The sequence below is a fragment of the Lagopus leucura genome, unplaced genomic scaffold (genome assembly GCF_019238085.1).
Source record: "Lagopus leucura isolate 7727_CA_CO unplaced genomic scaffold, USGS_WTPT01 Super-Scaffold_100001, whole genome shotgun sequence".
Classification (NCBI taxonomy): Eukaryota; Metazoa; Chordata; class Aves; order Galliformes; family Phasianidae; genus Lagopus; species Lagopus leucura.
This window is the reverse complement of record NW_024962262.1, coordinates 67,548,726-67,570,547: the sequence shown is the minus strand read 5'-3', so window position 1 is coordinate 67,570,547 and position 21,822 is coordinate 67,548,726. Positions and strand designations below refer to the sequence as shown.

The 21,822-nt window shown below is 36.8% G+C and overlaps 1 protein-coding gene across 4 annotated transcripts in view; it reads right to left on the bottom strand.

Moving 5' to 3' along the window:
* USP9X (ubiquitin specific peptidase 9 X-linked) overlaps window positions 1-21,822 on the bottom strand; it is a 98,236-nt gene that overhangs the window by 52,303 nt on the left and 24,111 nt on the right. For all 4 annotated transcript variants that reach the window (XM_042866497.1, XM_042866498.1, XM_042866499.1 and 1 more), the window contains exons 2-13: window positions 20,983-21,236; window positions 19,549-19,694; window positions 19,163-19,242; window positions 12,743-12,855; window positions 11,756-11,974; window positions 10,534-10,649; window positions 10,028-10,279; window positions 9,813-9,951; window positions 8,444-8,596; window positions 3,379-3,483; window positions 2,817-3,023; window positions 1,839-1,975 (exon numbers count right to left, since the gene is read on the bottom strand). In XM_042866497.1, the coding sequence (XP_042722431.1) occupies window positions 1,839-1,975; window positions 2,817-3,023; window positions 3,379-3,483; window positions 8,444-8,596; window positions 9,813-9,951; window positions 10,028-10,279; window positions 10,534-10,649; window positions 11,756-11,974; window positions 12,743-12,855; window positions 19,163-19,242; window positions 19,549-19,694; window positions 20,983-21,078 (1,763 nt within the window). In that variant the 5' untranslated portion in view covers window positions 21,079-21,236. The remainder of the gene's footprint in view (window positions 1-1,838; window positions 1,976-2,816; window positions 3,024-3,378; window positions 3,484-8,443; window positions 8,597-9,812; window positions 9,952-10,027; window positions 10,280-10,533; window positions 10,650-11,755; window positions 11,975-12,742; window positions 12,856-19,162; window positions 19,243-19,548; window positions 19,695-20,982; window positions 21,237-21,822) is intronic.

Genomic DNA, 21,822 nt, shown 5'->3' with positions numbered 1-21,822 from the left:
GCCTTAGTTGTTTTGGAGTGACTTTCTACTAGTCAATAAATTGAAGAGTAGTACATGGATAACAGAATGAACATCGCATGCAGAAAGCTCAGTGAAATGATTCTGAGACAGACTGAAACATGTTTGTGACAATTATTTTCAACCCAAATTCTAAAAGGATGATAGAAATTAAAGTTCTAAGCTGCTAAATATTAGACTGCATGCATTAGAATTTCCAAACGGTATCAATGTTAAGAGTTACCAGAAAGTTCAGAGGACGGGAAAGTCATTAATTACTTCAAAAAGATGTTTTCACTCACTATATTGTCTGAGTCACCACTGCAGTAACATCTGACTAAAGAATTCCCTCAAATGTATCTTGCTAATAAGGGCTTCTTCACAAGAAGAAAAATATGTCCCTCGATTAAAAAAACCTTTATTTCAAAGTTTGCTTTCCAACCACATATTTTCAAATTCTGCATAAGACTGATATTTTACTTTGTGAAGGTTTCCTTGAAATGTGATAAATGGACACATGATCTCACAAATGGACAGTAATCTAACTGCTTGACTTACAAGGAGCCTGAATTTTTACAGTAAAAAGAGAAGTTAGGTTCTTCCCAAGATTAATTTGGAGCAGAAACTCAATTGGTGCTTTGAATGAGCTCTACTCAGTAAATTAAAGCAAAGCTTCTTTGTTACAGCATCGTACCAAGAACTGCCTCACTTGAACAGGTACCACAAGTAACCAGATAGCTACAATTCCCCTAGATCTTCAAGAACGTAACAGTTTAAGGACTCTAAGACACCAAAAAGCTGACTTACATCCTAGTAAGTTGGTAACTTTGTGACCTTGCTAGAAAAAATTCAAATGATCATTAATGAAAAGCTGTAAAGGATTAGAATATCATGAAAGCAAGAAATATTGTAAACTAAATTAATAAAGAAGCCTTTAATAGCTAGAAAAGCAATGTTATCACAGGTCCTTTAAGTCAGTATCAGTAAAAGTAGTGCTGGCTAAATTGAAGGTTTGGGGTTTTTTTCTTCCTTGATCTTTCTTGTAAGCAGACAATAATACTGTCTTGAATAATTTACCTGCTTACAAAAAATTAAAACAAAAGAATTAATTAACATTATTGACTCATGTGGCTATAAAAAATATTCTCAATTTCAGTGGTGAGAGAGAATATAGTGTAATGAAACCCAGCTCCTACATATTATCAAGTCCAAACTTTTTTTTTTTTTTTTTAAACTTACACACAAAATAATGTTTATTCTTTATACGTCGTGTACTAATTTCACTGTTAGGCATAGAAGTCCATAAACAACACATCTACCATTCTAAAAATGAATAAAAGCCTGTTTGAGAAAAAAATGCTACCTTTCTCACTAAACACTGTGTGTTTGAATGCTGTCTATATATACATTAAAATAAACCCAAAAGCATCTTCAAATACAAATGATTTAACTCAAGTTCTCCCTACCCCCACAAAGAAAAAAAAAGCCTGTAAAGAATTGATCATCCTTACCTTTTCAACTTACAAGGAACACAGAATTACAGAACTGTAGGGGCTGGAAGAGACAACTAGAGATCATGTAGCCCAGCTCGCCCTGCCAAAGCAGGCTCCCTAGAACAGGTTACACAGGTAGGCATCCAGGTGGGTCTTGAATATCTCCAGAGAAGGAGACTCCACAACTGCTTTGGGCAGCCTGTTCCACTGCTCCATCACCCTTACTGTGAAGAAGTTCTTACACACATTTGGGCGGAACTTCTTATGCTTCAATTTGTGGATGTTTCTCCTTGTCCTGTCACCATGCACTGCTGAAGAGACAGTTCTGTACTTGCATTTCATTCTTACCTCAAGTTTTGTGGTGCTTCACCAAACAAACTGCAAATTTCTCTAATCTGTTTCAGTGCAGGAATGACCCATTTGTCATTTGTGCGAAGCTCTTCTATAAAACGATCTATCCACTGGATCTTTTGTGTATCTCGATCCTTAAAGAACAAGCGTTTGCAATTAAGTGCATCTCAAAAACCATAATCATCCCCCTACTTACCTGCTTCTAACACAAAATACGCACAGCTATGCAATACTACATTCAACTGAGCTCTGAAGCATACATTTGTAAGTTAAACCAAAGAGGATTGCATGCTAGGAAGATACTACCATGATACAGTATCTCTGCCTGCTATATCCACTCAAGCACTTATATTTACATATGGCCAGATAGGATCAGTGGTCTTAAATTAATTTTTCTTCTTCTTTCACTTATTTCTACTCAGTGGTCAGACTAAATTGCTACAAAATACCAAGAAACAATAAGGAGCAGTTTCTTAACTAAGAAAAAAACATGTCAATGGCTGTTAAAAAAAAAAAAAGACAGTAGTAGTTTTCAGTGTCTGTTGCTAGGCCTTTTCTGGTATTAACTAAGGCATGTAAGGACTTATTGAAAAGACAAATTAGCATAAAAGTTTGGGGAATAGCAAAGATAGAAGACATCTCCTTCTCTAATTCAGAAGATGAATGGAGAGATGCTTCTCCTACTTACTTTGATTGGTTTCTTGGCAATTCACATATGGTTATTATAGTATATTGCCAATTGCTTTAGTAGTTGCACACAAGACAGGAAAATCTCTATTTCACTCTCCAATTAAAGCCACAAGTGTGCTATTTAAAATACATTGTCACATTTTAAGAAATGCCTGAATATTCATTCTTTCATTTCATTATAAAGAACTCTTTTATTAAATTATCAAATACCACAAACTTTCCACAGGGGGTAAAATGAAACTGTTAGTTAATGATTTTGCAACAAAATCATACCAGATTACCCACCTGTGAACAGCTGTAATCTAAGATTTTAATATGGGCACTAAGAGCCTGGTCCATGATATCAACTGGTACGTCATCACTGTGAGCCAAATTCCACAAAAGGTTCAGCACTTTGTGTGCCATCACGCCGTCCTTGTCATCTTCTGCGAGACGACGGATTAACTCGAGTAGCTTCTCACGCTGTTTTTTGCTTGCATTTGTCCAACTTGCCTAAAGAAAGATTTTACTCAATATGAAAACCGCGCTTTTTAATTTCATACATTATAATCTGAACTGTAAATATGAAGCAGAAAATAAAAAGATGCAACTATATAAACAGCTGTCATATTTCTTTCGTTAAAAATAATTGCAATGTGTAAGTCAAAATTGAGCAGTTCTAGCACTTACAGATAAGATGTACTCAACTTTGAGACTTTAAGGATCTTTAAATAAACATCGCAGATACGCCTGTAAAACTTAACAATACACCACTAACTAGTTCATTAGTAGGCAAAACAGACTGGACATAGCTGCTTCTTGGAAGTGCAACCCATTTCCTGAATATAACCAAAACATGCAGAGTTACCTTAAAACAATCGAACAAGTGATCAAGCTGTTCAGGAGAGAAATCCCAAGCTAATTTTGCAAGGAGGTCATGTACATTCTTTACAATGGCTTCATGTTTTCCTGCCTGTTAAGACAACAAAATCGATCAACATCTGTAACAATTAATATTAAGTACTAAGACATCCTCTTATTAAGTACTAACATATCCTCTATTGTTTTTACAAGAAGGCCATCTGTAGTGGCTAGCAAGAACGTCCAGTGTTGTGGGCAAACTGGTACTGACTTCACTGGAAATCACAGTATTTGGATTTATTTGGTATGTAAGTATTCAAGTGCACACACTGCAAATGCGTATTTACTTTGTAAGAGGAATACTGCATCATCGCAGCATTCATTTTTATATCATGACAGGATAGTACAAGAAAGTTTGTAAATGTATTTTAATTTACAAATAAACATTTTAACACAGTTTTTTCTTAAGTATTCAAAACCTGCTTTAATGTATTTCACTGAATTTAAGCTGTAAAACAATTTTTAGTATTTCTGAAATATTTCCTTTGTGCTAGCAGTTTCATTAACAACTTGTTAGAAGACAGCATTTTGAAATGAAGCAGAACCTTATAACTTTATAAAAATATAGCAACTGAACTACTACTGTCAAGGTGTTGAGTTACATACTTGGTAGCATTTTTAATCAGTTTGTGTATCATCATTTTAACATTTAAGGAGGAAGAAAAAAATGGCTGACTTTTAACACTGTGTGAGTTTTCCTTCAATTCCCAGTAGGATAAATGCATTCCATACTTTGGATCTGCACTCATGAAAAACAACTTCAGACTGTGTGAATCAATAGCTGATTTATTGTAGAAAAACTTCCTCTAAGCAGAGAATAAAAATTAAAAACATACATAGAAAAAAACAACCCTCTGATGCAATTAATCCAGTACAATATTAAAAATGGATGCATAAGCAGTTTTGAAAATCACTTAAAGCTCACATCAGTGGTTCACTTAAAAACAGCAGAAAATAAACTAATACGCTGCATCTTAGAAATCTTAATTGCGTGCCCTACATTTACCAAAGAAAGCTGTAACATTTATTTCTGTGTCAGATTAGGAGAAAGGGAATTACTAAACCATTTGCAGCACTCAATTTTGAGATCATCTACTTTTTTTTTTTTTTTCCCCTCTTTCATCAGGCTACTTTGTGGATAGAAAGAAAAACGAACAGCATACAAAACTGAAGAGCATCTCTAGATTGACATATGAAAGAAGTATCACTGAGCTGTATAACACAGGAGGAGATAAGGAATCCAGAGTGTGACCCTGTGAACTTGCTGTATGGAAACAGGGAAGCCTAAAGTTCTAGTTAAATACTTTGGAGTATCAGTAATGGAACTTTTATTCCTTGTCCAACTGGATGGATTCTTGCAGGGGCTGCAACTTCATGCCTGCCTTTAGATACATCATTATTCTTCAAATCCAATATACTTTGATTTTGAGTGCTGATTTTTTAAGACAATGGAAAACATCAGTAAAACTTATGCTGCCTTCTAAAGCCATAAGTAGCATGCTTTTGTTACTTCTCATGAACTTTTTCTTCTTTAATTCTTATTGTATGCTGAGATTCTCAGAGCACTTTTATATCATTAATTGTATATTTGTACCTGCTCAACCTCTAAACCTAGGCAAAAACATAATGGCTCCAGTCTGAAAGCAGAACCACATCAGTACTGCACTGAGTCAGAGTTAAAATAGCCTGCCTGTTATATAAAGCTACCAAGTAAATCAACTCCTCACTACTGACTTTCGTGCTCCACCTGCTCTGAGAAGCACTTATTTAATAAGAACTTATAAACATGTACAGTAATGAAGAGGGAAAAAAAAAAAATCATTCCATATTAGCAGATTTATTCTTACCCCTTTATCTGATTAAATTCCATGGGCAAAGCCACGGTGAAAACATCTACCTGAATAAGGCCTACTGAATCCAAATTTCAATGGAAAAAAAAAAAAAAAAAAAAAAAAAGCTAGACAAACCTGCAAGTGCACCGTGGCAACTATCTAACAGAAAGCAAAAAAGGAATGAGCAGAGCAAGCCAAGTATTTGAGGGCATGAAAGATTTATTCCTGAACTTATTTTGCAACTGCTGGAGTGTACTTCCCCTATCTTTCAAGGGTTGCAAAACATGCTCACACTCTTCTGGAACAACGTAAGCATGGCTTAAACTAGCTTATCCATACATCCCAAATTTCAGGGGCACTAAGCAATAATATTTAACTGCTTGGAAAATTTTTTCCAAATTTCAGTTACTTTTTCCTATAGCAGGTGAGGCTCTAATAAAGCTAATACAAGTCTACTAGTAGTATAATTACTTTTTTAAGTCTTTCCTTCTGCCAAGATTGTTTGGAAACTTCTACAGACCACAAGCAAAAGCAAATAGTATGGTCATAGACCTTCATTCAAGTGATCCACATACTACTCTAAGCTACATTTTTTAATTTCCTGAATGACATTTGGGGATAACTAGGGGAAAAAAAAAAAAAAAAAAAAAAAGTCTCCTTGCCTGTGCAGTTACTATAGAATCATAGCATCACCAAGGTTGGAAAAGACCCACAGGATCCCCAAGTCCAACCATCCACCAATCACCAATACCTCCCACTAAACCATGTCCTTCAACACAATGTCCAAATGTTCCTTGAACACCTCCAAGGCTGGTGACTCCACCACCTCCCTGGGCAGCCCATTCCACTGCCTGACCACTCTTTCAGAAAAGCAGTACTTCCTAACATCCAGCCTAAATCTCCCCTGGTGCAGCTTGAAGCCATTCCCTCTGGTCCTATCACCTGTTACATGAGAGAAGAGGCCGACCCCCAGCTCACTACAACTCCCTTCAGGAAGTTATAGAGAGCAGTAAGGTCACCCCTGAGCCTCCTCTTCTCCAGGCTGAACATTCCCAGCTCCTTCAGCTGCTCCTCATAAGCCCTGTGCTCCAGACCCCTCACCAGCTTTGTTGCCTTTCTTTGAACCCGCTCCAGGGCCTCAATGTCTTTCTTACAGTGTGGGGCTGAAAACTGGACACAGTACTTGAGGTGTGGCCTCACCAGAGCTGAGCATAGGGGGACAATCCTTCCCTGTTCCTGCTGGCAACACCATTACTGATGCAAACCAGGATACCATGGCCTTCTTGGCCACCCAGGCACACTGCTGGCTCATGTTCAGCCAAGCATCAATCAATACCCCCAGGTCCATTTCCTCTATGCAGTCTTCCAGCCACTCTCCCTCAAGCCTGTTGCGTTGCCTGGGGTTGTGCAGGACCCAGCATTTAGTCTTGCTGAACCTTATCCCATTGACTTCAGCCCAGGTATCCAGCCTGAAACACTAGAAATCTGAAAAAAATCAACCCTTCACTATGTTACCTGGAGTACCAAGTAGTTTAAAAGTAACCTGAAAACGACGTGCCTGAAAACAGGGACACCTGGGCAAATTCATTTAAGTCAAAGAGAAGAGTGTTCAGAAGAGCGTGAAGACAAGGAAAGAAGGGATATACTATCACTCAATTCCTGTATTAGCTCTCTGTCTTCAAACCAGGATGTAGCCTTCCTTCCTATAGTAGAAATGATATTAGGTCTTATACAATTATATTTAGAGCTTTACTATAAATATATCCTTGTTCGCAAATAAATTCACTGATGCTTATTGCTATCCTAAAACTACCCTTTATTTTCTGACTACTCAACATTTAATTATCATTTTGTCCTTTTAACTGCCCTTTATGTAAACTAACTTCACGCAGTACACACAACTAAGAAGTCCAGCTTCAATGATCATTTAAGTGAACAAGTAAATATTCCAAAATTTACAATTTTTGAAAAAAACAAACAAACAAAAAAGCCCCACAAACAGAACAACCCAATTATTAGAACACAGATCAAAGAACTTGCTGTTAAACAAGATCTAGAACAATCGTTATTATAAGCCTTATTAAACAGTTCCCTTCACAGGGAAAAAGCTGTACAACTGTGGTGAATTTACAGAACAACACATATTCTTGATGTATTTTAAAACATTAAATCCTCATCTATCTATCTATACACACACACACACATATTTTTTTTCAATAACTTAGACTTTGCTCAAGCTTGAGGGTTTCTAAACACTTAATAACATTAAAAAAAAAAAAACACACCAAAAAACATTAAAACATATCATTTAGGGCATTATCCAAATGCCTCAATGACAGGCACAGGTCATCAGCCACATCTCCAGCAAGCCTGATCCAGTGTTTGACCACCCTCATGGAAAAGAAGTTGATCCTAACATCCAGTCTGATGCAACTTTGAGCCACTCTCAAGCATCTTGTCACTAGATAACATGAGGGAAAGATGAGTACCTCTCTCCCCACTTGCCCTTCTCAGAAAAGGAGAGAACACTGAAGAACTCTGAGCCTTTACAAGTCCAGTGCCCTTAGCTTCTTCTCATAACACATGCCTTCCAGCTGTTCTATCAGCTTTGTTGCCTTCCTCTGGACACAGTTAAGTATCTTAATATTTTTTTTTGTTTGTTTGTTTTTGTTTTTTTTAAACTATTGAGCTCAGAATTGCAAAAAACACTCCAAGTGGGGCTGCAGAAATGCAGAAGAACAGCATCATCCAGTAACGAACAATCATTTTCCCTAAACCTCCTCCTGCCATTAACACAATTTAAAAAGCTTTCCTTGCTCTCTAGAACATCACCAGCCAGACTTAACTCTGGTTGAGCTTTGGCCTTTGTTTTCTTCCTGCAAGTATAAACTGCAGCTCTGTAATCTTCCTGTGTGGCCTGACATTGATTAGAGAGATCATACATTTTCTTTAACTGCTTGAATTCCAAGTAGAGTCCCGTTTGCCAAGACGGTCTTCTGTCCCACTTACTTGACTTATGGCATGTGGGACTGCCCAGTCCTGTGCCCAAAACAAAACACTATTTGCAGATTTTTCTTAAGTTTTGTCTAATACCAGTCATAAGAAGCACAAGTCATTTCAGTTCATGACACAGAACAAGTTTACTCCTGCACCAGAGTGGACTACAGCTTAATACTTTACCTGTGCAGCCCAAATGTTGTCAAGATCCTGCAAAGTGAGGGCTTTTTCTTTGATGACAAAACGAAGAATCTTCTCTAACTTCTCTACATATTGAGGTTGATGAAGACTATCTCTCAACACAATTGATAAAATATTATTCTGCTGGATCCATTCCTGATTATAAAAAGAAAGTAGTGTCATCTCGAATTACTCAAGTGCTACTAATAATATTTAGGCTAAAAAGTTCAATTTGTTACATATTGATGTTTTTATACACAATGTTCCAATTGGGAAAAGCTATGAAGATGCAGTCAAGAAGGTGTTTATATCTAATTTTCTCTTAAAAAAAAGAATCGGTGTTAATAATAATTGAATTAGAGGCAAATATTCAAGCAATATTTAAGTAGATGCATTTTTCCCAGTGGTGTAATTGCCTGAAAATAGCTTCATACACCAACTGAAGTAAAGCAGCATTCTAATGTCAGAAAACAAGTGTTGTATCAAATACAGTATCCTTGACTACAGAAGAAAAGCATTCAATCTAGTCTCATAAAATCCTGAAATCTAGATATTTTTACTTGAAAACAGAGGCCTTGTCTGAGATGACTAACTACAAGGAATGTGTGAAAAAAGCATTTCCTTCTATTTATTGAAAAGGTCAAATTTTGCAATAATTTCTTTTTTTGCCAGCAGTTCTTCTGCAGATTACAGGCCAGTAACTAGCTACGATGTTGACCAATGGTGAAAAAATAACTTCAAGTTCCACAAAGTTTAAAAGAAGAATTAAATTCTTAACTTTATACACTCTCATTTTATTAGTTAGCTACACGCACACACAAGCGCAGAAGGATATCTGAAGTATTTGAATATTAAACAATCACAAAAGGGAATGTCTAGAGTTTCCTTTATCAAAGAATACGAATCAACATTTTTTACACATTTCAACTTCTGAAAAATGAAATGCAGAATGATTACTCAGAATTCTGACTAGAAAAAAATTATTTGATGCACAACAGGACTACATTCTTATTTCAACAAACATTTATTTAACGAATACCCATTTTTAGGTCTGGTGTCACTAAAGTTTCAAAAGATGAAACTGGTGTGATTCAGTTTTTTCATTTTCTTTTTAAACACTATATAGAAACCATGCTATTCAAGGATCTCTTTTTAATGCAGTATTTTTGTAGCACAGAAAATATTTAACACAAGTTTTGGAACAAATGCAGCAATTTTTAACAGAAAGACTACTACTTAAATGACTTATTACCATGATGTTTAGAATATTACACAGCAAAATTAGCAGTGTGCAGGACCCATTCTACAGTTAATAGGAGTACAATAAGGAGGAAGAAAGTCTCCTCAATAATTTATGGGGAAGAGAACTTACTGCCATTCTTTCAGCTGTAAGCCATTCTTCCTCTTCAGGATTACCATGCCGGTGAGTATAATATGATACACTGGATATTACTTTGTTAACTTCATTTAGTGCATTCATTTTACCATTGAAAGAAGAAATTTGTAATAACCTGTAAGACAAATTGAATGTAGTTAGTGTGAAAAAAATATCAACAGCAGCATATCATATTAGGAGTAGCATCTTACCTAAGAATCATTTTTAACCTAAATATTTCTAAGTTTTTTACAGTTTCTTCTTGTCCTGGAACTCTTGAAGCTAAGTTCTTTAGAGATTTGATTATCATTGATAGAGCATCATTTTTGGCTTCATTCTTTGCTTCTTTTTTCAGTTCATCATCTGTTAGATTTTCTAAAAATTGTGGAACCATTTCTATAATTGGAAGGAAGTATTTCTTCACTGTATGCAATGTTAGAAATTCGTAACATTGTCCAAATGGCCTAAAAGGAAAGAAATAAAAAAAATCAATCAAAATGCCACAATTAATAGTTGTGTAATATTAAGATAGTAAGGAGCAATTAATTCTAGAAATTCAAGTCTGCTTACTAACACACGAAATTAAAGGGATCTATTTAAAAAATAAGATGTGGCAAGAGAGTGCTTCAATGAAACACTAATTTTTGTGCTAACTTCATATTTTTATTTAACATAGTTCAACTTTCCCAAATATGTAAAACATTCTTTAAAAACTTACTTGATGAGAGCTGCAATTATCTGAACATTCAATGCTGATCCACTCATGAAGCGATCATGCAAGATCTGAAATCCATTTAATGTGCCAAATTTGTTGATAAGATCTACTAGCCAACCCTGCAATACAATAACCAAAGATTATCTGACATTTATAAATAACTACGCAGGATTTCTTTGAAGTATCTACTGATAATCATGTTACTTTAAAAAATAACTTATCACAGTAAGTTGCTAGAAGGTAACAGAATTGACAAGGAACTAGTTAATACAATTTAAATATTAAGTTTGAAGGAAATACTTAGAAATACTAACTTTCCCATTATCATAGAAAAGTACAAATGCTGTATATTAGTTACTCTAGGTAACTTATCAAGTACCCAAGAATAAACATGTCTGTATTTCAGGTCTGGCTGCTAAATTTCTACAGAAAATAGGTCAATTTTGGTATTCTTTTCCAATCCTAGATGTGATAGTGCTGCATAAAAACACAGCAAAAACACAAAATAACATTCTTATTTATAAGACCCAGCAATGCAAGGAAGACCAAGGACACAGTTCTTTATCTTCTGCTCTCACATATCAATAGCTAGCAGTACTACCAAAAAAAAAAAAAAAAAAAAAAAAAGAGAAAAGAAAGCAAGCAAGCAACAAAATACAATTTAGTTAGCTTCTGAGTTTGTACCAATGCCACTTAAAACACAGTTCTAAGAAAATCTAGACCCATGGCCTGAAACAGGTTACTAAACTGAATCGTCTGTTGAAAAAAACAAACAAGACAACAAAAAAGACAGCAAAACTATACTTGGGATCTATTAAAAAAAAAATCCTATGTTATTATTACATAACCCCCTTCTTAAAATATGGCATCTAAAAAAATCACAGGGAATGAGAAGTTACATCCACCACCCAGCAAATAGAAACAAGCCTAACAACACAGAAGGAACAGCACCGCAAAAGTTATGCCAGTTTATCACAAAAACACAATACAGTTCAATGGTGGACCAATGACTGAAAGAGTTGTAAGGGCAAGTGTACATCAAATAATGACTTATCGGGGGTCAAAACCAGCAAAATTTTTTTGGTGATACACAAACAAAATAACCCCACAAAAGTACTTCCCACCATGCCTCCCCCAGAAACACTTCTCTGTGGCTACTGGACAGTTAGGTAACACTAGGTAAATAAATATATTCAGTTTAACAGTTCTGAAAAAGCTGTCATACCTTTGGTGAGCGTGGGTCAGGAGGACGTGCATAAAGTTCATCTTCAGCAAGCTGGACTCCTGCAGGAACTGTTTCAGAGGGACGTGTACCATTGTATAGATGGAATTTGCAGTGAGGATTTAAGGCCATGGCAAGAAGTTCAAGAAGGGGAAACCAGTCTTGGGAGAGCTTGGCCACACAGAGTTCTACTAGTCGATGAGTGTTGTTAATAATACATCTCTATTAAGAAAAAACAACACACCAGTACAGCAGGTGACTATTCCAATACAACCTATAAACTCTGTAAGCTAGCTGCAAATGGTTCAGAGTTGCCTAAGAGTTTTACAACACCGTACTTAAAACTTTGTACCTCTTCCAATAAAGGCTTTGAACAAACTTAATCTGAATTTAGCAAAAAATTAATTTAGAAAAAAGACTAAAATATTTTTGGTTATTTAAGACACTTAGGAATCACCAACAAACTAGCAACTTTTCCTTCTTTCAGCCATTTCTGTCACAGATTTTCATTTGCTTATCAAGATCTTTGCAGTTTCTCATACAGCACATGACCAGCTGTCCAAGAGATAGCTTTGAATATTAAAATAGCTGCCACAAATATCCAGAATTTAGTAGGCAGCTAAAGGCTTTTACTAAAAAAAGCAAGCCTTCTCATCCTAGCATGGACACAAAAATAAGTAGGTATCTAGACATCCATCCAAAGACAGCCCATTGAAAAGGAGTTGCTCTACTGAACATACAAAGTTCAGTTTCTGCCAGCATCATCCCTTGTTTTATTTCCTTCCAAAAACAGCAGAGGCAATAATATGACGAAAGATTATTTTCCCTCCAAAAGCCATATATGTAAGAACTCTCCCACTTCTCTGTTGTGCTCGTTTTTGAAAATGACATTCAGTCTCTGCTGTTGCCTCAACGTCACAAATGCAGCCTCCGTTCTTGTTTTAAAATCACTTGCTTTTCAAAACAAACAAACAAACAAAATCGACTTACATGGATTTCAAACTTCCAGCCACTCACTGCCTCATCAGTAAGGATTTTTGTGAAAGATATTGTCAACCCATCTCGAAAAAATCGCTGGCATGCTTCGCTTTTGACATCAAGGCCTATTTTAAAATAAAAAAGAAACAAACAGTTACGATATAAGTAATTTCATTAGCTGTCATTAGCATGCGCTTACAAATACTGAAATTAGTGATTTAGACAAAGGTTTGGTGATCAAAGTTTCAGAATTATTTTTAAAACGGACACCTTGTATGAAGCTAAACAACATACAAAATATATGGTAAATTAATATTCTAGTAAAGACACTTCAACAACTTCACTCCTCTAGTTAGTTTTTCAGTTATTTTAAAACCAATAGTTCTTGTTGTGCTTGTAACACCAGAGGTATAATAGCAAAAGTAAGAACAGTCTTTGCTTTTTACACCTCCATAATACATGCATTTCACAGAATCACAGCATGGCTGGCGTTGGTAGGAAGTTCTGGAGGTCACAGGGCCCAACCCCTGCTCCAGTGGGGACACACAGAGAACAGTGTCTAGGGCCATGTTCAGCAAGCTTTTGAAGACCTCCAGTGAGGAGACCCCACAGCTTTTCTGGGCACCCAGTGCCAGTGCTCTGTCATCTGCACAGAAGTCCTGCCTGGTGTTTAGATGGAGTGTCCTGTGTTCCAGTTAGTGGTGCCTCTTATCCAGGCACTAGACACCATGGAAAAGCAGCTGGCTCAAGCTTCTTTGTACTTTCCCTTTGTACAAAGGGTCAAATAATTGAAGAATTGAAAAGATTTCTCCAAGCCTTCTTCCCTTCAGCCTAAACAGCCCAAATTCTCTCAGTCTATCCTCGCGGGAGAGGTGCTCCAGTCCCTTTATTATCTTGGTAGCCATCCACTGAGGTCTTTCCAGTATGTCCAGGTCTTTCTTGTACTGAAGGGCCCAGTACTTCAGGTGTGACCTCTGTGTTCTTGATGTACCAGTAAAATTCAGCGAGCAAAGAGGAGAAAGGGTAAGATCTGCTCAACTTCCCAGATGCAACTGATCTGCAGAATTAAACATTAATCTTTTCTTCTGCCACTGTCAACTAAAGTACAGTTTTCTGTAGTTCTGCTGCCAATATAACTTGATGAACCCAATATAACGAGATGCCAACACTGCCATAAATCTTTCCAATCCAATATGCACGAAATTTAAAATTAAGTACAAGTCCTCCATACTTTTCTTTTAGTTATTTAAAATGCTTAAGTTATTTAGAACTCAATATAAAACTGTATCTCCCTTTTAAAAGTTCGATTACAAAAAACAAAATAGGACTAACAGTCAACAGGAAAGCATATCCAATACGCATGAATACACACTGCAAACAAGAAAAGCCTCTGGGCAAATTAAAGAAAACTGACCTGCTCACAGTTTCTCTACAGAACAAGTTTAATGTTCAATCAGGTAATTTCAGCATTCAATAAACCCACAGCACCCAGATTCACAAGAATTGCTGTCTTTTTCTCCTCCTCCACCCTTAACTTCTTAATACTTCCTGACAGTAAAGTTCTACTAGTTTCGAAGGACTGATTTGGCTTATCAAATCAAAAGTCGTTCATGGTCACAAATAACTGTGCAACAGATGTTTTCAAGAGAAACTTCTGTGCTGCATGTTATTACATCCCACAAAGACTTTCCAAACTCTTGTAACAGTGTTTGTCAGCCTATACATTTATGGTGGGTGCAGACCTCAAGCAGCTTGAGTAAAGCAAGAATCTTCGGAAAGCCATGTTGAGACCTATGCCAGCACTCTCTTTTAACACTACCAGAGGTACATGACACACAGTTAGCCAAGTATCAAAAATTCCACATTAACTTCCTATGCAACTCATAGCCTGGATGGCTGATATCCCTACCATGAAGTATAAAGAGCAACAATAAAAGGCCATAAACCACAACAACAAAATGACAAAAAGAGAATGCAAGAGATGGATACTGCCTCAAACTTTGGCATTTGCAAACAAAGAAACAAAACAAAGAACTTGACAAACTCAAGGGTGTAAACACTAAAAATTCACCCTACACAAAGACGAGGATAAGAGAAGTCATCCAACTCATTCAGTGTGACCTAGAGGAAATGTTCCGTTCAAATCTAACAATGAATTTAATTCTTGAACACAAATTTAAAGCATGCCCTCAAGTCAATTTAATGCTCCCTTGAGTACAAGTGCAGCACTAACATCTCTCTTTCAAGCACCATCTCCTCCCACAGTGGTGGGCCAGCTTCAATCAGCAAGACTTTTCAAATCAGGTTCAAAGAACACTAAAATAGATTATGTTTCAAAAATGTATTGTCCTTTCTGTGTTTCAATGAACTTAGAAAAAGAGGGAAGATGGAGAATCTCAGAACTTGTATGACTCCTAGATACACAGTCACCTTCTACCTCCTTTTACAGTGTTCCAAGCTCTTGAAATAACATACGGTACTCATGGAAGGAACCAGGGCTGGGTGTCTACAAGGACATGAGTATCAGGGTAACAGGAGTCTTAGAGACAGAGTAGAGTGGAAGAAGAAGCAATCAGCAATTCAAAGATACCAAGAAAAGAACCACTAGTTACATTAGTTACTTGCCATCTACTGTTTGAATCAGATTCAGTATTATCCCTAACTCTGAGGTAAGACCACAAGCAGCCTTTTTTGCCCATTCTCCAAATTCTGGGGACAGAGAAGGATAAGGAAGAAAATGGCTGAGAAGTGCAAGCACGCAGCACCAAGCTAAGTATTTAGAGAAAGGTGGTGGAAATAGACGATGCAGAGAGAGAAAAAAGCAAGTATTATAAGATGATGTGCAGCATACAGTTATATGGAAGCTGTAATTAGGGGGACTGGAGGAGGAAAAGCTGGAGCATCAAAACCCCACGCACAGACACCCAGCTCCTCTCCAGTACACTGAACTAAATAACTTTGTAGCTGCAACTTCAGACCCAAGTTGGCTCCATGCATTGCCATGGCAACCTGAAGCTCCCCCTAGACCTGGAGTCTCAGACAGTGCAGCACACAAACCTTTCAGTGGCTTGACTAGGATACATCAGACCTTGCAGAACAGTGACCTGGAGCTAGTGAGCTCTGAGGAAAAAACACTTGTTCACAGATGCAGTGCATCTACATCACACTCAGATTCTTGCTGCTCTTTCTGCTCTTAATCAGCAGGAATACTTGTGTCCTTTTACACCAGAGCATCACAGTGAACCTGCTGATCATTTTGCTCCATAGGTTCTAGCCCAACAAAACTGGCTAAGTTTTGGAACACAAGAGTACTCTAAGAAAGCGCAGAATATAGTTTCAGTAATGAACTCAAGGGTGGTCCCACAGAAATGCAGATGTTCATCCAGATAAAAGTTTATTTTTTTTAAACATACTTTTAAGGACCTGCCTCTCTTACAAGCCTTTGTGATCCATCAGAAACAAAGATTTGGGACTGAAATTGAAGATTTAATCTGTGTGGTGACATTTTATTTCAGTTTGAATAACCTCTGAGATGTAAAGTAGCCTTGTATCTCATTTCTAAGCGTGGCACAGCAAAGCTTTAGCAGCATGTTAAAAACTGAACATAAACACTATAAAGAACAAAGCAATACAGAGCTACTGAGGGAATTTTAGAAGAAAGAGCAGAGAACATTTCAGCCGTTCAAAAACAACAGAACTAAGAACAATTTTTTTTCCCTTATAAATTTCTAGTATCCAAATAACCATGACATTTATTTCTGGAGCAAATTTCATCCAAAACAGTTAACAAATGTTCCAGAATTACGTGAAGATAAACATCATTCTTGTTCAGTGCTATTTTTCAAGAAGTTATTCCAGACTATCACTTGATAGTCTTATGGCTCGCTTAATGAATAATAACCCATTGATGCCAAGACACAAAAAGATACTTTTCCACAAACAAACATCTGTCAGGAATAATGCAAGTCACAGTCTAGGCGGGATTTGTACTACTCTGTACACTTGAATATGGCAATGACGAAATTGTGTTTTCATGAATACTTTCAATTCTGAAGTTCCTTTAATTTCATTTCCTGAAACTTTTTCAAGAGAATGCAGCCATTTTCTTCTAAAGATAAGGTCACAAAGAAAGGAATTCCCCCAAAGTCCCTCCAGAAAGCCAATGGCCACTGACAACATGAGGAATAAAAAGCCACTTGAGAGCTCCAACCACTAGAAAAAGGTGCTTAATCAAAACAAATACAATAAATGAAGTCGTGAGATAAAATGAAATACAGGCTGCATGTAGGTATGTAGTTCAAACAGTCGGTTACTTCTCAATTTCTCCTGTCAGTTCTCTCCTGAAACAGGGCCCAGGTTAAGAAGAACGCTCACAGACGGGTAGCCATTTCAGATCTTACTGAAGTAACAGAATACATTTTCAAGTATAGGCATATATAAGTATATATACTTACGTAATTATTTGTATTACTTATTGAAACAGTGTCAGTCTAGTTTGGAACTATAAAAGCAGTGCCTGCTACAGCAAATGAGCGCCCTACCACATACATCGAACGCTGGAAAGTACATTACAAAACAAACGGAAAAGGACAGCGTTAGCCACTGCATAACTTCTAATCGCAGGTAAAAACAGAATCTAGGATTTAACTATAAAAATAACGGTTAAAGAGCAACTATTTCTATCAGCTTTCCCTTATTCTCCCTTTTTTTTTTTTTTTATCCTTAGCCAATAATCCTTTTATATGTCAACACAAAGAAATTCATCCAGAGGGCAAGAGGAAATAGCAAAGCAGAAGCACTTTTCACACGAAGACTATGTGTAGATTCCCACTGTTTTCCATAGCTTTAAGAGGAAAAAAAGAAAAAGACTCTTTGTTTGAGAACTTTCAGCTACCTCTGATGCTTTAGAGAAGAACAGCTATGTTAAGAGCAGCCAAAAATCTCATTCTACTCATATTACTTCATTGCATTACACTGACATGTTTTTGTGTCCGTTTTATTTTTTAATATGACTTAACAGCTGGCAGTACATACATCTCCTCTCCCGTAAATCATAAGCAGAAAACCTCTTCTCACTGCACTGCTTCAACAGCCTACACACACAGAAGGGTGAATTTTGTAGTTCCTGAACAGGTGCGATCTCTTAAAAAAGTCTGCAGTCTTCCTAAAATTCCTGCCAAATCTAGCTATATGCAAAGAAAGCTGATTTAAAATGCAACTCCAGCTGATAAATCAGTGTTAGCAACAGTGCATCATTATCCTATTTTGGACCACACTTTTGCAGTTCAACTTTTGTTTCTCCAGAGAAAGAAGAGACAGAAAACAAACAAGGGGTAACTCCAGATTTCCTGACCAAAGCCAGCTTTTTACTCTTAACACCGCCTAAGTATAACCTTTACCATCATAGAACTGAAGTCATCTCGATGTAGCTATGTCACAGAAGGAACAGGCATTTTGTATGTCACTATATTTAAAACACAACTGGCAAGTATAGGTACACTAGAAAAGTATCTACAGGTATTACTCACATACTGAGGCAAGAACAATATTACAGATACATGACAAATTATCAGTTTAGTGAACATGTGCACAATCTCGACAGGGAACTGTCCTAGTTCCAAGCAAGTCAGACACAGCAAAAAATATGGTAGGATTATTATTATGCTGCTTACCATTCTAACTTTCCTCTAATATTCTCAAAAGCATGCATATGCCAAAGTTGAATTTTAAAATGTATGGCAAAACAACTGAAAATCTAGATTAGCAACTCAGTTAAGATAACACAAAAACAAACAAAAAACCCATATAAAAACTAAAATTTTTTGAGTTTTAGTATCTGTTATCAAGACCAAACCCCCCAGGTCTGATATCGAAGCAAATAGAGTAAACAGGTAGGACAGGAATGACAAGATTTTTTTTATTGCTGTGAGCTTCTTCAACCTTTCTACTTATACCATATAAGGCACCTAATTTCTACATACATGGATAATTTCTTCAAGTTACTGATTTATGAAGGTTTTGCATACTGTTCACTGATATTGAATCTTTAGGACCAGGGCCGTAACAGAAATAACTGAGAATTTCTAAGCCTCCAATGGAGGCTTAAAATCCTCACAACCAAAAAGCATACAAAGCAAACTGTAGAATCATCTAGGTTGGAAAAGACCTTCAAGATCATCAAATCCAACCACCTACCTGACCCATCAAGTTCTATCACTGAACCACATCCCTCAGTGCCACATATGCCTTAAATACCTCCAGAGACAGAGACTTGACCACTTCCCTCTGTGAAGAAATTCTTCCATATATCTAACCTAAACCTCCTCTGGCACAATCTAAGACCATTTGTCACCTGGTCCAACACAGAACATTTCCTCATGTCCTATCACTTGTCAGCTAGCTCAATGATCATTCATTCCCTTTTCAGCTTACCTTTTTTACTCAGGTCAATAGCAGCTTCTAGAAGAACTTCTAATTCCCCCTTCGGCAACACAGGAACAACCCATCGAGGCCTATATTCAGAAACAAAACAAAACCATGCATCTCGACTGTGCTTCTTAAAAATGAGGAATCTTTGTTCTTTTTTAATGAAAGGTAAAAAAATACCCATTTTTAAAGGCCCTGATGAAGGCTCCGCTTTCAAAAAAAAAAAAAAAAAGCCCACAAAACTTGATACGAGCATTTCTTTCAAACTCTAACCCGACAAGAAGTCTTTCAAGAAATCCAGTGAATCGAAGCACAAATCCTGCTTTCGCTATCAGGATGTTTTCATAAATAATCTACACGCACTGGAAAAAATGCACTAAGTGTGAAAGTACCTGTTGATCATGTCATCCAACTTTGCCAGGTCTGTGTGTGGAAACGCAGGCTCCTCATCTTCAAGCTGAGGTGGAGCATCTCCTTGGCCCTGCTCATCAGGCGGGGTAGCTGGAGAGTTCTCATTTGAAGAATCAGGTGAAGATGTCTAAAAGTGGTACGGAAAATACTTGAAATACTGTCTATGCTTGTGTGCCGCTTATTTTGGCTTTTTCATTCAGATTATATTTCAAATTATCACTTGAACTGTACATCTGTCACTACCAATAATGTTTAATAATTTCATTTTAGATCTATTCAAAAAAATAAGAAGACATTAAATGTGCTAAATGTTTTCTATTTGAACATTTTAAGCATTAACGTACTTTCCCGGAGAGAAAATTGCTGTAACTTTTTAAAAAATTATTATTATTTTTTATTTCATTTTGTAACAGATTGATTTTCAGCAGACCAGCTATCTAGAAGATGAAAATAAAAACTATATGGATACTCTGTTTTTACCTAGCTTTTGAAGTTGAATATTATATGTAGAAAAACTTCAGCAACAGCAAAGCAAAAAGATCATGAAAACATTTTCTGAAAGTTTACAACAAGTAGAACAGTACTGTACTTTACTAGCCAACTACAAGCACACAATTACTTAAGCCCATTCCACAGAGAGGGAGTGAGCAAGTGACACTGTGGCTTACCTGCCAGTCGAGGTTACCCATCACACATGTACCAAAGAACAACTGATTCTCAAGAATAATAAATATTAAAACCTATGATATTTAATAAACATCATCTAAATACTGTATAAAAGAAAAGGAGTGTTTTTTCTATTAACTGGTTTGGGCTACAGTCTTTAAATGCATCTTCTCTGTTTTCCTGATAAAGAAGAGCCGTTGCATTATGATGCTGTATGTTTGAAGATTTTTACTCTTCTTTGAAAGCAGAACACTGTGTTTAAAAGAAACATGCCATGTCATTCAGGCAGTCTAGTACAATGAACAGGGACTCAGCAGAAGACAGTGTAAGAGAGAAGATAACCACCTCCATAAGCTCCTTTATCCACAAAGTGCATTTACAGAATTGAGCATAAACTGAAGACACAGAGCACTTATACCAATGTGTGGCAGACTCAACAACACAGTTGTGAGGAAGCCTCTGCTATCATTCCAAGATGACTTCATATTCCAAATAAATATGCTTTACAGAACTATGTCACTGCCTGAAAAGGGAGTATTTTTTGCAACACGGTGTTCCCTAACATTATCTACTTTGTCAACAGCACTGTCTTTATCCCTTAAATTCCTTTTGCACTCCCAAAAACAAAGACCGAGTTCACTTAATTAGACATCTCTAGCACTACATACTCGCAGTTCAGATAAATCAGAAACACTGTTCTAAAGAACCAAGCTCTATACTTCTAGATAACTTGATTGCTAGTATCATACCTGATTCTGCTGGAGGGGAGGCTGGGACTGTCCATCAGGAGCCTGGCCCTGGCTATCATTGCCTCCTACCGGAGAGCCACGAGTCGTGGCTGTCATACTCGACACAGGGCAGATCTTTGCAATTTTGTCTGCTTAAGTAGTTGTTGTGAGAGAAGAAATTATAGTCCACTTAGTAAAGTTGAAGTACCAGCATATGCTTGCTTTAAAAAGCTCCAACTCAAGAACATGCCATCTTGCAGAGACCATTGCATAACCTGGTGGAAAAAGAAAAAAAGACAGTATGCTTTAGAGATACATGCACATAAAAGTCACTTGAATCTTGAAAAGAGCACTACAAAAACAAACATACTCCCATTAAAAAACTCTTTTATTTTAGACTTACTATTTCTTTTTACTGAGTACATTTGACATCAAAAGAAGGTAGCATTTGAAATAATTAACACGGTTTTAATGCTCCAAATGAGAATTCCACCTTTATATCACTGAGAACCAGACAAGTCCAAATGCAACAGCTTAATATGACCTGATTAAGAGCACAAAAAAAAAAAAACACCAAACCACCACACTTATCACATTGCCGAATATTCTACTCCTGACTGTCCAAACTGCAGCTGTATGAGTGGGAGTGGAGGAAAACTGTTTCCACCTCAGCTAAGATTAACAGAGCCGGCAGCCACACTTCTATTAGTACACCAGTATTCATTCCAATGTCTGACCTGCATTCCTTTTTCTTTCAGCACTTGCGTACTGACACCTGGATCTGTTGAATTTTCAAGCCCAGTACAAAGTCCACCTCAACCCCACCAAGCACTTTACCCAATAAGATGGGGACATCAGATT